The 17,395-nt window shown below is 35.6% G+C and overlaps 3 protein-coding genes across 5 annotated transcripts in view; 2 read left to right on the forward strand and 1 right to left on the reverse strand.

The window, feature by feature from the left end:
- Positions 1–3,925: 3,925 nt before the first annotated feature.
- Positions 3,926–9,001, reverse strand: EMC1 (ER membrane protein complex subunit 1). Of its 2 annotated transcripts, XM_017624706.1 has the most exons (13): positions 8,673–9,001; positions 7,949–8,600; positions 7,749–7,895; positions 7,388–7,688; positions 7,185–7,205; positions 6,539–6,873; positions 6,274–6,468; positions 6,119–6,196; positions 5,843–6,044; positions 5,627–5,779; positions 5,394–5,564; positions 5,093–5,326; positions 3,926–4,862 (listed from the first exon to the last, which is right to left on the reverse strand). In XM_017624706.1, the coding sequence occupies exons 1-13, from the start codon at positions 8,780–8,782 to the stop codon at positions 4,702–4,704; spliced, it is 2,760 nt and encodes a 919-aa protein (XP_017480195.1). In that variant the 5' UTR covers positions 8,783–9,001; the 3' UTR covers positions 3,926–4,701. The 2 variants fall into 2 exon arrangements, with proteins under 2 accessions (XP_017480195.1, XP_017480196.1); XM_017624707.1 differs by lacking the exon at positions 7,185–7,205 and having other exon boundaries at positions 8,673–8,999.
- Positions 9,002–10,175: 1,174 nt separating this feature from the next.
- Taf7 (TATA-box binding protein associated factor 7) lies at positions 10,176–12,132 on the forward strand. Of its 2 annotated transcripts, XM_017624716.1 has the most exons (4): positions 10,176–10,424; positions 10,510–10,719; positions 10,781–11,874; positions 11,936–12,132. In XM_017624716.1, exons 1-3 carry the CDS (start codon positions 10,329–10,331, stop codon positions 11,852–11,854), a joined length of 1,380 nt encoding a protein of 459 aa, XP_017480205.1. In that variant the 5' UTR covers positions 10,176–10,328; the 3' UTR covers positions 11,855–11,874; positions 11,936–12,132. The 2 variants fall into 2 exon arrangements, with proteins under 2 accessions (XP_017480205.1, XP_017480204.1); XM_017624715.1 differs by having other exon boundaries at positions 10,781–12,132.
- A 344-nt stretch (positions 12,133–12,476) lies between these two features.
- Positions 12,477–17,395, forward strand: part of mRpS9 (mitochondrial ribosomal protein S9) — a 40,975-nt gene continuing 36,056 nt past the window's right edge. Inside the window, exons 1-6 of the mRNA XM_017624713.1 lie at positions 12,477–12,610; positions 12,696–12,914; positions 12,985–13,158; positions 13,226–13,311; positions 13,375–13,619; positions 13,692–13,807. Coding sequence (XP_017480202.1) covers positions 12,512–12,610; positions 12,696–12,914; positions 12,985–13,158; positions 13,226–13,311; positions 13,375–13,619; positions 13,692–13,807 — 939 coding nt within the window. The 5' untranslated portion in view covers positions 12,477–12,511. The remainder of the gene's footprint in view (positions 12,611–12,695; positions 12,915–12,984; positions 13,159–13,225; positions 13,312–13,374; positions 13,620–13,691; positions 13,808–17,395) is intronic.

Here is a 17,395-nt window from a genome sequence, read left to right on the forward strand (position 1 = left end):
TCGTCATAGTCAAGCGGTGAAACATCGACTGGGGGCTCGGATTCGTCTTTTCCACAACTTTCCGTGCTGGTACCATTCAATAGGGTGGAAAAGTATTCCCTACGTTCTGGACATCGGTCACTAGGTCACAACTCTTGTCTTCAAATCTTCCGTAAGTCGCCTAACTCTCTAGGAAAAATGTTCCGCCGATTTTATTGTCCGCCAGCATTTCAAGCTCTTCGCACTTCGCAGGTGTGAGAGTCGAGTAGCGAATGTATTGACCGTCTGTTGTAATTTCAGCTTTTTAACGTAAGGGGTTTCCTTGCCTTTTTGGGTGCCCTTTTTTGGCTGCACAGAGGCGGGTACTTATGTTGACTGCAACAAAGTAGTAAACCGTAAATAGACAGATCCCTTCTAGAATTCATGCAGACAATTACTTTTGTCAGCCCTTCTTCGGTAGGCCTTTTACAATGGCTTCACTTAAGAAGACCTACGTAAATTATCTTCTGGGGAATTCTAGAATGCAAAAAAGTTCCATAATCTATAAGAGTTTCTCATGTCATTAAAAGGACTTTTAATAAATCGACCTGCCTGCAGAAGCGTTCTAAAACACTTACTTTCTCCATTTGTTCCAGTAGAATAAATATCCAACTGACATAAAAGTGTAAATACATAATCCTAACGAATAAATTTTCATTTCGAGGCTAACAGGTAATCAGTTTGGAGAATGAAAGTTTTTACACAAGGGGTATTCACCAAATTGAGCAAGATTAGTGGTTGTTGCTTAAGCTAATTTGCTCTTTTGGCAGAGTGCTCGATTTGGTGAATACCCATACAAATTCATGCGGATACGTTAGCTACATGTATGTATGTATGTATAATTCGCAAAAAAAAATAAAAAATCATTACGTTTACCATTTTACCATTGAATGGACAAGACCTCATCCGCCTTCACACTTTATATATTTATGTATGTAGTTAGTAATTATGCAATTCAATTGATTATGGGAACTACTTATTTTAATTAAGCTTTACGGCTAATGGTATACATACCTACATACATATTCACGATTGTGTGACTTACGGCTTCACAATCAACCAAACTTGAAACTGGATTTACTTAGCGTAATGCCGAAATGTTTGTTTTGTATAATCTAAAACTAGTGTGAATGGCAAGATTCTTGATTGGGCGCTTATGTAGAATTTGCTTAACATTCGAAGAACTACTATAGTATGTATGTACATGCTTTTACAAATATACATACCCTGCAAACCATTTTTTCAGAGTATTCTGCATTGCAAAGAAGTTTTAAAGAATTCGTTAAGATTTAATTCGATTCGTTATTCAGGTCTCGGGGAGAATTTTATTTTTTTTTTGTTCGAAAGTTTATTGACCTCTAGTATCCACTTTTATCACCCCAACGTACCACCCGAATGTCAATAAATTAAAGCTCACCAAAAATCATTTAACTTTTCTAAAAAGGTATTTTAACTATTGCCGAATGTAGGTATCACCCAGGCCAAAACAATTTTTTCGGAAATGCCTTACAAAAACACTGATGCTGAGGGGTCTACTGCGAGGTTCTTTTTGGTTGCTTGTAAAGTGGTATGCATATCCAATGTACATACATATACATACTGTTACTCCCAAAATTGAGCGTACGGCTCTTTTTTTTATTTTGTTTTAAAATATGGCTTATGTTTTAGCAAATCCCATTTAAATCCAATAATGATACTGGGTGCAAAAATTAGGAAAAATCTGCAAAATTTCAGCAAAATCGCGAACTTTTTAATACGAATTTCTAAAACGAATTCAGGTATGCAGTTTTATAGCCCATTAAAATTTAGTTTAATAATGTGCAAATTTCAAATGTCTGAAAATTCGCGTTGATTTTTTGGAATTTTTTTGCTGGCTGTCCTACGCATTTGTTTATTTGTTTATAAAAAAAAAATCTGAAAATATTTCGTAGAAATGGAATATAATTCTTAAAAATCTATATTTTTCAATGTTCTTCTTCAGGAGATTTCCAATAATCACATCCAATTATTTATTTAATAATTTTTTCATAGTAGGTCACTATATTTTATATATCCGCCAAAAACCTCCAGAAAATGCAATGGGGGATAAATACAAAATCTTTAGTATTAAAAATTGTTAAAATAATAGATGGGTATTGTTATTGGAAGTCTGCTGAAGTGAACCAGAGTTTTCCGATCGAAATATATTGATTTTCAAGAATTCCATTCCATTTCTACGAAAAGTATTTTTTCCCCATATAAATTACAGGGAAAACCTTGAGTGCTTTGAGCGACCTCTATATATATTTGGTTTAAAAAAATAGGTGTTATTTTTTCGATATAGAACAATCCTAGGCGGTGAGAGCATTAAAAATCCGACTTTACTTATTTCGGACCAGCCTAATGTAGCTACATACTTACAGACATGTGATTGTAAATATTTCTTTAGTGATCAGCAAAACCACATATGCAAGTATATGTACGTATGTAATAAACAAAAGAAACCATCAAGTAAAACATTAATAAACACAAATGCTCGATGTTAACAATCCAGATGCAATTAGAGATATTAAATATTTCGGCAAATAAATTGTTTTTATAATTGGGGTATTCCCCTAAACACATATCAATCGCTTGCTGGAGGCTGGATGACTCAAAAAATCAAAAAATTTAAAAAAAAGCGTTTAGGTTTTTGTTTTGGCGGAGATAGTAATATTATACATTTTATGATTAAAACTGAGGTTTAGTGCAGCATTCAGCCCTATTACGGTTGAAGTCGTCGACGTCTTTGTATATTTTTCGTCAACGTCGTTGTTGTTGTTGTTGTAGCAGCATACAAATTCCCCAAAGACTTTTGGGGAGTGTTGCTGGAGTGACAGTCCTTGGCCAGATATAAATCTGGGTCGTTCCGGTTACGTAGACCCGACTGTCGTGGGGTCACTTCAACTCTAAAACGGCAATATGCCACGACGACGACTTTTCGATAAATTGAATTAAATAAATACACATCTTTTATTTTTGTGTATTATTTTTTGTTTTATTTTATTTTTTCTTTTTAACCTACATGAAAAGAAATTTACCCGATAGGTGGCGCAGGAATCGAGATACATATTTAGAAACCCCGCATGTATGGTCCGATTTATTTCATATTTAGAACGTATATTACTTAATAGGATAGAAATAACTCCACAAAAACCAATTTCGAGATTAAGGGGTGGGGGCTCGATTTATTAACCACTAAAAAAGCGTCTCTTAAAAAAAAATCGTTTTTAAATTTCTTGTTTATTTAATTTTTAACCCACTTCAAAAAAGGAGGAGATTATCAATTCGTCGGAATATATCTTTTTTTATGTATGTATTTTACCGCATAAGTTTGAACCACGTTAACCGATTTCTATAATTATTTTTGTAAAGAAAAGGTGGTACCTGAGAGGTGGTCCCATACTAATTCGGCTTAGATCCGATCATTGAATCATAAAGGAATTAACGGTGCTCTTAAATTTATATGACAATTGAAGTCGGTTTTATTTATTGTTTAAAAAGTACTTGTTTATTATTTTTTTAGAAAATATTCACCCTCATTGCGAGAGTCGTGTCGAATGCAAGTCGTTTTTCGAGAGTCGAATCGTATCGAAAATTTCACGTCATTGCCTAAATTTTCCACTCGACTAGTGTATTAAAACGGAAAAACTTGGCAGCACTGTATAGTTTTCGACGATTTTGGTCGTTTACTTATTTCAGTACGACAATAGACAATGCTACTGTTGTCGAGTCGCAAAATTTAGCCTCATTTACGACTTACGCAATGAGGCTGATTGCTCGTTGTCTAATAAAAACGATGTAAGTTCAAACTTAAAAATAGGAAAAATCGATCAATTTCAACAAATATTGATCAAAAAAATACTATTAAATCAAGCAAATTTTTAACAGTGTTATGCATTTTTTCTATCGTTATCTTCTTCGTATCCCTTTTAATTTTGGCATTCATCTTGATATTTGTCTTTGTACTGGGTAGTACCAAATCAATGGGCCATAAATTAGAATTGACCACAATAAATGAAAAATTAAACTTCCCAAAAAGTATGCAAGTTTTTTCAGCTCATTTGGCTACTAAATCCATTTGCTGTGAGCAAATATTAAGAACGAATGCATCACAAAAAAAACTGTTTTATATTATTTAAATTTATTAAACAAATGCAATTAAAATAATTAAATTTTTAAACGTATATCATTCACCTGTTCTACAAATATTATTCGCCTCATTGCAAATGCTCTATATAGATTTTTTGGTACAGCAGAATAAAAATAAGTATACTCATTTCATTGAGCATATACAAAGCTAATAGTAAAAAGACAATAACACAAATGCAAAAAAAAAAAAATAATACAAACATACTGCATGGTAAACAAAACAAAGGAAAGTGAAAGTGGAAACAAATTTAATTGTATTGATAAGCCGTTGCAGTGGCGCTTGCAATTTTAAGAGAACAGCACACTGTTAGCTAATTTAACACACATATGCATGCACATACGATTTTTAAAGTTTACTCTACTTTATTTTATTACATATTTATTTATTTAACTTTTTTTGTTTTTCATTTATGCTATATGTACCTTCAATTGCCTATAGGTATCAAATTGAATTAAGTTAATGATGCTAACTTATTACTTTCTAGTCTTTGCACGCTGCCTAACTTCAAGCTTTTATTTCCACGCTTGTTTCAATTGTTTACGTGAAGCCAGATGTTTCGCCACTAATGAGCCGCTTGTTAGTGCCAACAACACAACAGTAATTAAAATGTAATCAAAATCTTCTTTAAGCAAATCAAATGTTTTCGATGGTGCAACGCGAGTAACGAACATATCTGCAAAGGAGATAAATAAATAGTGTAAATTTCAGTTTAGAAACATTTAAAAATGTAAGAATAAAATAACTAGTTTAAAGCTTCATAGACACAAATTTGCATGTGCTATTTTTTAATCAAAAGTGCTTATAATTAAGGCATTTAGTAAATGCTTCTTAAGTTTGGTGGTGGAGCTCCTAATTTTCGCTTATCACTCTATTAAAAAGACGAAATTATTTTGGTGCGCTCACCTAAACCAGTCGCCAGAACCAAGCATGTACTCTCCAGTCCGCTGGGTGCGGTGAAAATATTACTCAATCGTGCAATTGTCTGATTGTAGTTGATAATATTTTCCGTTGGCAATGGCAATTCGGGAATGTAAGGTATTGCGCCCTCTTCGCGGCCCTGTGTATTAGAAGTGATTGGACGACGTGGATCGAGTAGAGCCCAAGGCATCTCAATAATAGCGCCACTCGTCGTACCGACTATTAAGGATAAAAATTAATTTCTTTACTTTGAAATACAAGCTTTTACCGAAATAGGTACACTTACTCAACACATGTTTATTTGTAATGCCACGCTCGGTAATCGTTTCGCGCATCGTCTCCACAATAGTGGGCACAATGTAGGACTGCCGTTCCACCATGGGCATTGGTGGCGCATTCATCGAACTCCAAACTGTACTATTAGCCTGGATTTTACCCTCATATAATTCAATTGTTGCTGTAAAAATTAGATTACAATTACCAACAAAAATACTTATAATCATAGATTACTAATATTACTTATTTCAGTGCGTCGCACTTTGTCGTTATAATACGAATATGCAAGCCAATTTTCCGAATGCACAATATGCACTGGCACGCGCGCTCTGCGATGTGTCATAGAAAATACAATTAAACCAGAGACAGCATCGATAAGATAGGTGTTCAGTAAGTCTGTGAAATAGAGGCAAAGAAGGAAATTAAAATGAAATGCTGCTAAAATCTTTTTTTGCTTACATTTATGTGTGGGATCGGTTGCTTGTGTTACCGCAGCAATCAAATTTGGATTGATATATTTATATAGAACAGAACGATCTGCTAGCACACGTCCTTGGGAGTGCACATGCTCTAGTGGGTTTTTCGCAGCAATAGCAATTAACTGGTGGTCTTCATTGTGGCCATCAAGGCGTACTTTCCAGATAGGAAGGCACGATAAAGCCTAAAAAGTAAACATTATTAAAATATCAAACCATAATAACTCATAACATAGTATACGCATTGAGCAGCACTTACACCATCGTTGAATTCTACAAAGAATCCATCAAGTGTGGCAGTGGATTTGTCGGCAGTAAACAAGTACATCTCATGTGCCTAAAAGTTTAAATATAAGTATGACTGTATGTATATACGAAAATCCTGGGAGATAAGCTAAGCTAGTAAAATTTTACCAGTTCTTGCACGTATTGCGGATATACGGCGACATTATTTTGGGCATCAAGTAGCAATAGTCCCTTAATAGACTCTTTCTCAGATTCCGCGAGCAATGTTAGTTGCTTAATTTTGTAATTCAATTTTAATAGGCCACCTTCGGCCGGTTTGCCATTAATGGGATTGAAGCGGAAGAGTACACCATTGCCAGTTGACTAAATAGAGCAAAAGCACACATTTCAATGTTTAATTTTATGCCCACAAAAATTATAAAATTTCATATACTTTTTCCTTTGCTACAATAGTGCATAGTGGTTGCAACGGAAAGTGCTTGGATGTACGTTGTACCAGCAAACGCATTGGTTCCTGATTCACAAAATTTTGTACATCACGCAAATACTGTTGCCAATGATGTTTACCATTAATGTTATCGATGCCAAAGATTTTGCCGCTACGTGTCAGCACCACCAACATTTTGTGCAACCCGAAGGAGTCACGCACCAGGCCAGCTTTTTGCGTATCACTGGGAGGTTGGCCCAAGCCAACGACGTGTAGAAAAATACTCTTAATTTGTAAAGCTTGGGTAGAGATGCGACGAAAGAAAGCGCTAGAAATATCACCTGTTGAGAAAGAGGGTTAAATCAATTTTTTCTAAAAACTCTATTGTTTTTACAATTCCGTAAGCACAAACCGTAAGATAAATAACGAAACGAAAATAAAAGCTTAAGCAATTTAACTGCACACAAACCTGACTATGGGGCGTTTTTAGTCTTTTATACAAACAGGCAAAAATAGTTTATAGGATTAAGACTGGTAATATTGCGATTTAGGACATAACTTTAAAGAAAAAAAAAACGCAGCCAAATGATAAGTACAAAATCATAAATTTCAAAATCACGATTTCTTTCTTTTTTTAAAAATTTTTACTCACTTTCCAAACCCGTTGCATCCTCTAATGATTCCAATTGATAGCAGAAAAAATGGGACAACAATTAATTTCATATTTTAAATACATATAAGCTATAGGATCAGACGAACTTTCTACACATTAACTATGACATGTCTGTGTTTAAAGATCTCCTCTATATATTAACTTTACGATTTGTTAGCATATCATACTACTGTACAACTCACCTGTATTTCCTTTCATTTCATTTTCCAAAGTGCCCTCTGCATCACCAAGCGGCAAATCAATAAATTCACTAGCCACTATATTTGCTAGCGACTCCTGGCGTACCCATCGTATTTTGCTCTGTTGCACTGCCAAAATAGCTTCATCTTCGGTACCCAACACATATAGGCATCCTTTACCATGTGACATGCAGGCGAACGTTTTCAACGTCGGCGTGCCATAGTAATCTGGATAATCCATATTAATTGTCATCTCTGGCACTGGTTCACAGCTATCAACATAGTGCCCTCGTATTTGCAAAACCTTCAAGTATTTTCAATTTAGTTCTGATTTTACTATGCATTTATTTTTTATCAAACTCACATTATTTACTACATCTGCCAGCGCTAAAACGCGACGTTGCTGAAACTTTCCCAACAAGAAACTATTACTTTTGTAATTATTACAAACAGCTGTGGCTTCGTGTATGCTAACTAATGTGTTATCAATTACATAAGCGCCGCTTATTCCCTGCAAGAAGAGATGTTTATAAATCAGCACATTAAAAAAAAAGTAATGCCAACCTCTACAGCGCGCAACTTGTCCTTCGGTACTTCCGCTAGTGTCTTTCTCAACACCTGCGGCTGATTTGCTGTTAAATCAATTCCGATTAACTGATTTCCTTCTAGACAGCTATAGTAACCACCGCTCAATACACATTTGTCCGCAGAAATCCACGCTGCGGATATACGACCAGTGGTTTCCGTCGTATGACCAGAAGTAGCAAAATATGGAGTTACTTCAATATGACTACGCCATGTCGGTATTACATGATACAGTAAACCATTTTTATAGAACCAAAATGCTGACTCCGCACGCTCCGTTTGCAGTGGCATCAACGACCACTCCCATTCCAAGTTACCGCTAGCCACATTCCAACCACGCACTAACGCAGGCGCATGCCCTTGCACGGTGAATACATCGAATCCATGCTTTGAATTTGTGGGAGCTGCAGCGGTACTCTCTGCGTCGTTTATATTAGCCGCAACTGTTCCAACTTGCATTAATTTTAGCTCACCGCGCGGTGAATTCTCAAGCACTTGTCGCCACAACATTTTTCCCGTTTTCGGCTCCAATACTGCGACAACATTTTCTTGCGTACTAACCAACAAACGTGGACTAAGGGAATTTAGTTCCAAGTGTGCTTGCCTGATTGCGCCAATGTGCTGAACTCTCCTATTATAATTAGTATGCATGAAGTGTGACAATGGGACATTTGGATTATGCTGACGTGTTCCTTGCACTTACCAATCGAATTTCTTTATTTGATCCTCATATAGACCATTGACACAAGTGGAAACCAACAACAACGATGTCACAAATAGGACTCCGTTCCAAATAGAGATCCGCGTACGCATTGTGTAGATGCTGAGCGATGTGCACTTTGACGTGTAAATGAAAGTCCAACGGATTCTTTTATTTACACACAATAAAATATGAATTTATTTATTTTTTATTAATAATTAATTCAGGATCATCACCGGCCAAAGAAAAGTGCAAAAGAAAAAATTTAATTAGCCAAAGAGAAAAAATCGAGTGACTGTCAAACTTTTAGTGGCTTCTTCTTCTAAGTTATATTGTGAATGCGCAAGGGCTGCCAGGGGCTGTAAGCATGAACCAAAAATACAAGGGCCCGTAGTCAACTTTTTTGACAGGTATCCCATTGAAAATTATGTCAAAAAGCTGCAACTAACTTTAGCTGGTTTTGAGAAAAAAGTTTATGAAAGCCGATTTGTTAACGGGCAAATGCTTAGTTAACGAAATGGCTTTCGTAAACTTTCATAAACATCATACCAGGGGCGTGCCTTCTTCTCTTTTGCCATCGGCCAGAATGAAATTTGGGGGGCGCAGGGGGGCTCGACCCTATTCAGCTGTCATTTCAGGGTACTATTTTATATATATATAAGGAAAATTTGAAAGTTAATTAGCTCGAGCACCCCCAGCCCCTACCTGGCTACGCCCATGTCTTTAGCCCTAGTGCGTTTTTTGATTGGATAAAAAGAGAAGGCACGTTCCTGTTGATCACTTTCGCCACAATTATAACGAGTTGTCCCTTCTTGTTATCTACGTTCTTTGCTACTGATATGTTTAAAACTTAATATATTAAATGCACGGCAACTTTCACTAGTAAAAAAGCAGTGCCAAATTATTTCTTTGGCGTTCATTGAGGAATACCTTTTGCGTTTTGCGCTTTGCTGGCAAAGTTATAAATGTTAGGCAAAACCTTTAAGCTGATGCCAGATAAAACTTTGTGGCTTTGCGTGACATTTATAACTTTGCCAGCAAAGCGCCAGACGCAAAAGTTATGTCACGATCTATGTGGCATGCTTTGTGCATTGTCATACAATTCATCTTATCTGTCACGTAAAGCGAAGCAAAAGCTTTATGTGGCATCATGAACCAAAAATACAAGATCACGTAAGAACGCGACGTTGTATTTGTAACTGGTTTTGAGAAAAAAGTTTGCGAAAGCGGGTTCGTCAGCTGGGCGTTTGTTTACATCACAAGCACCACTATTTTACACTTTTATTCAAGTAAAGAAGAGTTAATTCAACATGACAACACATTTTAAAGCATTTTGTTGCATCATTTTACCTAAATTGTGCGTTTAAAGTGGCTGACAATAATTTTGGCTAATTTTGGTTTTCGCTGTTTTCTTTGCTTTGTTTACTTTTCGCTCGTTTTCCAGTTTCCCTTGTTCTTACGTGATCTTGTGTGTTTCGTTCATGATGTGGCATCAGATTAAGGATTTATCTGGCATCGGCTTTAACGTCGTACTTAATTCATTGCAACTCTGACGAAATAACTATTGAAACTGACATCGTAAAAGAAGAAGAGCACAAATAAAAATATAAAAATTTTCTGGAGAATATTTGCAGACATATTTGAAAATATAGTTTTAAAATGATCGAAAAGAAAACAGAGAAGACCAAACATGAAACAAAACCGCGGGACGACGGCGTTGATTTGGAAAACCAATTTATACTTCGATTACCAGAGGTTAGTACATAAATATGTACATACATACATATGTATGTCACTCTATCTGGGGAGATTCTAGAAAAAAATTGTTTCCACTATTCAGGAGCCCGCTAAAGCGCTGCACGAAGCACTACAAACAGGAACTCTTAAGGATCGGATAACTATCAAATTGGATAATGAGCTACGTTATGGCGAGTTGCGTTTTGATCAATGGTTATTGCATGCGAAAGTTTTAGATTTGCCGACCATTATTGAGTGCCTCAAAACCATAGATAGCAAAAACTTTTACAAATCTGCAGATATTTGTCAAATAGTAAGGCAATGTGAATCTAAAATAGTTTTAAAATTTTATACATCTTCCATCTTGTATACAGATGATTTGCAAAGAAGAACCCGACGCATTAGATCCAGAAAAAGAATCGCCAAACAAGGGCAAAAAGAAGGATCCTAATAAGGTAGACAAGAAATACTTGTGGCCTCATGGCATTACGCCACCGTGCAAAAACGTGCGAAAGCGCCGCTTCCGTAAAACATTGAAAAAGAAAAACGTTGAAGCACCCGAAATTGAGAAAGAAGTGAAACGTCTATTACGGATCGATAATGATGCCGTAAAAGTAGACTTTGAAATCATTAATGAAGATTTAGACAAAAGGTCTTTAGAGCAACAATCCAAGGAATATAACGAAGGCGAGGAAGAATACAATGATGAGACTATGCATGGGGGTGATAAGAATAACGATTCTTCTTCACAAAAAGACATCAATGTAGAATCAGATGGTGACGATGAAGATGCACCATCTCGTTCAGCGCCCATTGGTGGTGTTGGTGAGCATGATATTTTCGGTGAAGAAGTGTCTTCGTCCGATGATGATGAAGATATGCGGCGTGGCACTTCACGCTTGCGAGACCTTGAGGATATTTCCAGGTTATCAGCGGATGACTCGCGCATGTCTGATTTTTCGATGGGAGGAAATGGGGCCGGCGATGTTGCCGGTACTTCAACCAATCTAATGGGTGCATCTGGCATCGAAAATGCTAATAGCATGAACAGTTTAAAAGATAACGCAACCGAATTCGACAAATCCATGTTTGGCAGTCCAAAAGCCGATGCGGATGATATGGTCTCAAAATTTAGCGGCTCTAATTCGAACTTAGCAGCACCGAGTGGCTATTATGAAGAGCAAAAACGTAATGATTACGAAGATGATTATTCAAGTGAAACCAATACAACAACACCACATATTAATGCCGAACAAATTCAAAGCAGAGTAGCCGAATTGCGTAGACAATATGAAGATTTGAAAACGCAGCATACACAAAAGGCCCAAGAGATTTCATCTATCCAGAATCCAACATTGAAGCAACGTTTGCAAGAGACCCTAGATAATTTACAAAATCAAATGGACGATAAAGAAGCTGAAATTAAGGATTATGAGAATATTCTGTAGGAAACAAAGTCGTAGTAGCGACTACTGGTTAAATATGAATAAAACTTGCAACTTCTAAAATTAATTAACAATACAATTTAAGGCTGAATTCTGTGGCTAATTTCATCACGAAAGATACCAACTCGAACTCGCCAGGAATGGAAGCCGTTTTTCTTTTTATCTTGCCTCATTTGGAAGGGGTGTCTAAAACTGAGTGTATTTTCTGTTGCAGAAGAGGTATGCTTACAAAAAATATCAATTCGAAAGCCAATAAAACTATCTACTGGGTAATGAAAATAGTTGTTGCATTTTTTTTATCAGACACTTAAAAATAATATTTCTAGTTTGTGCAAACCAAATTGCATACCTTTAGTAAGGGCTAAATCACCTAGTTTTTGTTTTTTGATTGCAATGCGAAATTCGCCTTCGAAATGTCGAATTACGTTAAAATTAAAAAAAAAACCTAAAAAGGCCATGGGGCCTGACCGCATATGATAGACGCACCCAACTATCCCAAATTTACACTACAATTGCAATACCAATTTGCGCAAACCAGGTAAAATATTTATAAAACACCGAATAACATCTCTGTGTTAAAAATACTTTGGTTCTCTTTGCTATCAGCTGTTTTCTAAATATCTTGTCAAATTTTTCTTTTTTCATCCTTTTACGTTCGATATGGCTGTGGCTTTGCGTTTCGGTATAAATTTATTAAAAATTAACAGAAATTCTGTACAAAGTCTTAACCGAATTGTGGATAGCTATGCAGCACAAATAGTAAATATAAAATCCACTCGAATTCCGCGCGTTCAACGCATGGAACCCGCGAATTGTACTTACCTAACCTTCATCTGTTTTGCAGCAACCAAGCAGTGGATATGGCACCGAGGTGACCGTAGAAGCTGCACCTTTAGCGATAAAGAAACAAAAAGTTAGCAATGCCATGAAAGCCTACCTCGAACGTGCGCGAGAAAATGATGAATTCATGAAAACACAAAAACTAGAGTATCAAATTGGTAAAAGGCACTTGGCTAACATGATGGGCGAAGATCCAGAAACATTTACGCAAGAGGATATCGATGTGAGTACACATAGTGTGTATATTTAAGCCTTTAACATCTATACAAGTGAAAGAATATTCTTCCCATCAGAATGCAATCGAATATCTATTTCCCTCGGGCTTGTTCGACAAACGTGCACGACCGCTAATGAAAAGTCCGGAAAAAATCTTTCCAGTGCGCAAAGCGGCGGAGTTTGACGAAACGGGTCGGCCATTCCACAGTATGTTCTATACTGGAAGCCCTAATTTCTTCAAATTGTTGTTCGTGAGTACAATCAGGCAGTAGTGGACTATTGTGCATAGTGATTGAGTTTATTTTTTTATTACCTTAGGATATTGTGGAGGAGATGAATAAATTATATGAACTGGAGGAACGTATGTTGCGTCGTGGCACGCGCGCTGACCCAAACCAGAAAGTGTGAGTTTTAATTTTTTATTAGCAAGATTTTGTAAAATCTTAACAAAATGTATTTCACTTTAGGGACTTCACTGGTTTCGAGTGGTTGCCTAAGAGTCAACTTGAAACCAAGTTGGTCGAACACATTAACGACTTGGAGTATACAAATTTTACAAATGCCATGGATCGCTTAGTGTCATTACCATTTTCATATAAAAGTCGTGACTTTATTAACAAATTCGCCAAACCGTTGCTGGATCAAACAAAACAATTGGAAATACCAAAACCACAATTCGATGCAGATGGTCGTCAATTTGTTACTACATATGGTATGTCTGCTTGTTTTCTTGCAAAAGCTAGTTTGCAAAAGTAATTGTTTTAATATTTTCCTTCACCAATAGAGTGTTTACGTAAGACCGCACGTGGCGATGTTACTATACGGCTGCCTGGTACAGGAAAAATTACAATTAACGGGCAAGATATAACATATTTCGAAGAATTACAGAGTCGAGAGCAGGTGAGTTGAAAGCGCATTTTTTCATTAAGGTATATTTGGAGTATTCATCTAAACGAGCAAATGCTTCGTAAACAACGTAAACTTGCCTAATTTTGTTTTTTCACTTATATGGCTTCTTAACATTTTCAAGATTTACTAGAAAACTATTGCACCCGCGATTGGGTGCTTATTTATTTGAAAATAAGTATAATCAACAAAAAACAGATCAAGTCACCTGTATCTGCTCTGCCAGGATGTCCCAGCCCCTTTAGTAGCATTGGACCGAAACAACAATGCTGCAAAATTGCCAGAAACCATTAAAACTACTAACTTCTTGTTCAAGTTTTTTCAAATTCTCCTGGAAAAAAAAAATTTACATATATATTTTCAAATATATTCAAAGCTCTCTAGAGTGCATGGTGCAATTCCGACATAATGAGCTCCTTGCTTCTTCGACCATAACCCTGTGCTGTGATATTGATGAACGTTTAAGTTGAACTAAGGACTGTCACGGACTAGCTGCTACACCAACAACAACAGCGGACTCAGACTTGAACAGTTGGGTCCTCGAAGCCTGATTAGATTAGATTTGATTTAGAGGCGGGAGTAACAGGTCACTTAATTACCACGACCGAGAGCGATCTATTGTAACATACCTCTTTTCGCTACAGATCTTCTTTGGTCCACGTGTTGCTAAGAAACCTCGCAAGGTCCTTTGGCTAGGAGTCGAAGTCTGGTCCTGGTGAGGGTTTCACCGTGGCATATAATGTGTTCGGCTGTTTCCTGCTTATTTAAAATGTATGCTGCTATGACAGCAACAAAAGATATTTCCCTGTGAGGCATTATATACAAGATTGTATATCGATGGCTGAGCACATTTTCAATGTATTTTCTTCAACTAAATTCTGAGATAGGTTGTTTTTCAATAAAATTCTGAAATAGGGCGTTCTTCAATCAAATTCTGAAGTAATCTGAAGTAAGGCGCTCTTGGAAAAGTTTTCTGAGATACGGCGTTTTCGAACCGGCTAGCAGAGATAGGTCCATCTTCCACTCAGCCATCGATATATACTACTTTTAAAAGAAACCTATATACATATGTAGGTACCATTTGCTGATGAGATTTGTATTCAATTTCTCTATGATAGTCTTATGATACTCTTATGATTTTTATGAAAAGCCTTTTCACCGATTAAATGCAATTATAATTTGTGGAGCCATTTGAAAAACGGGGCTGAAACAGATGGAAAAGGGTGTTAGCTCATCAGGATTAAGCTGGCATAGCTCTAGATAGTAGCTGGTCACCATCTTAACCTGTGGATTTATTTGAAAAATTTTATTCGCAATTCAAACCATAAAAAAAAAATGGAACGGAAACTCGCTTCTCATAATTTTTCCAAATGTTTCATAAGTGACTAAACATATTGCAGACTTTTTAATCCTTAATAAGACAAGACAAGACTTAATTTTTTAGGTTATGTTAATTGTATGTTAGTACTTTTTCTTGTTTCGTTCCTTCCTTTACTTCCCGCACTTACCTGCATTATCATTCTTAGCAAAAAATATCAAACCCAACCGGATTTTTAATTGTGCTTTTCGATAATTTTATTTTATTTTTACATACATAAAATGCAAAATAATAACGCAATTCTTTCCATAAAAAAAAACACATAACCTAAAAATTTAGATGCAACTGGCAGAATTTTTATAATTTTCACAAAAATTTAAATACATATTAACTTACATGGTTTTTGTTAGAAATTGAGCTGCAATTTCATAAACAAAAATAATAAATCTTAAATAAACAACAGAAATATAGACAAAACAGCTCAAAGTAAATTGTTTCTATTATTTTGCCCTTGGGTGTACATATAAATATATTTGTGTAAATGTTAAATTTTTATCTTATTATTTTCATTTCCAATTTCGCTAGCAAAATTTTAATAGTAAAACTACTTAGTATAGTATGTGAATACCCTAGGTATAGTTACTCGCAAACGTAAACTTGTATGCATGTGCGTTTGCATGTCTGTATATGCGCTTACACAGCCTCACAACGTTGATAAGCTTGGATTTTGGCCAATATTTGTATTAATCATCTTTTCTTTGCATTTGCCATTTGTTGCGGTGCTGTCCATCTTCTCCGCATGCCTTAACTAAAACATTACATATTGTTGTTGTAAAGTCTAAAGTACAACGCAAAAATCTAAACGCTAGCAGCAGATGTACAAACACAAGTGTCGAGAAGAAGAGAGAAACGAATAAAAAATGCAAAACTAACTGTTTTTAAATGTCTAGCAAATCAAATATTTAAATTTAATAGCAACTGCTGGTCCGGGCGAGCGCTTCTTTCGTTTGAATTTTTAAGCAATAAAATCACGCATAATAACCAACTAGCGCAATAAAAATCAAATAAATTAAATGAAATGAAATGAAATGAAAGGAAATGACATAAAATACAGATTTATTATTTTTCTGAAAAAAAGCGTAGATATCCTATATCGCCGCATTCACTACAGAGTTAAAAGAAAAAAAGCGCTATTGTGGCTTAAGTCAATTTGCTTTGCCTAAATTAACAAAAATATATGTAAGTATTTATTTGTTGTTTGTATGTACACATTTATACATTCGCTGTGCCAGCAGCAGCAGCAACAGCAAAGCTTAGTGTTTCTCATCCATTTCACTCCATTGTGTGTTCGCCTGTGTATGCATTTGTAGCGCTAGCTGCCCAGCGAAAACAAAATTCCATGCGAAGCGGGTCTTCTTTTTTTTGCTGGAAGTTGGAATTCTTTAATGAATTTACATATGTTTATTCATAAATAACTACTATTGAGAACATACATATGTACATACATACATAATACATTTCGGTTTGACTTTCGAATTAAAAATGTGAATTAAAAGTGGGTAATATTTTTGCTTACCACGAAAATTGTAAAATAAAAAATGTTGAAAAGTTCTCAAACCAACTCTAAATAGTAAAACTTATGCATTAAAGCTATTTTGGTAACTATAGTTAATTATAGTAATTTTTTATTTGTAGTTTAACTCAGGTTTTCGGGACAGTCGAATTGGGAAATTCTAACTAAACAAAAACGGAAAACAATTTTTTAATTACCTTGTTACATTATCTTTTTCCTCATTAATTAGTGAATAGCTTCAGTAAAAGAAATCGGTATTAAAACTTTTTTTCTTGATTCCGAAATATTTAAATCACTCCCAGACAGACAACTACTTAAAATTAAAATCACATTCTTTTCAAGAGGGGGGTTTGAAAACTAAAAATCACCTCCTGGTCGCCCATTTTTTCGCAAAAAAATTACTCTACTGACAAAGTATGATGAAATTGTAGTTTTTTTTTCGCTCACAGGTTTATGGTCCTAAAAGGGTAAAAAAAATGTAAATATGCAGATGTACATAAATTGAAGTTAGTAATGTTGTTGTCTGAGTGCCCTTTTATACCCGAGCGCACTATTGCACAAGGGTATTATAATTTTGTTCACATAACGGTTGTTTGTCAAAACGAATCGAGATAGATATAAGGTTTGTTCGTCGAAAATCCAGCAAGAATTATCCAACACTCAAAATATCAGAGAGTAAGAAAAAATTCTC

Source organism: Rhagoletis zephyria, unplaced genomic scaffold (assembly GCF_001687245.7).
Source record: "Rhagoletis zephyria isolate East Lansing unplaced genomic scaffold, Rhagoletis_zephyria_1.1 Rzeph_scaffold_03747, whole genome shotgun sequence".
Classification (NCBI taxonomy): domain Eukaryota; kingdom Metazoa; phylum Arthropoda; class Insecta; order Diptera; family Tephritidae; genus Rhagoletis; species Rhagoletis zephyria.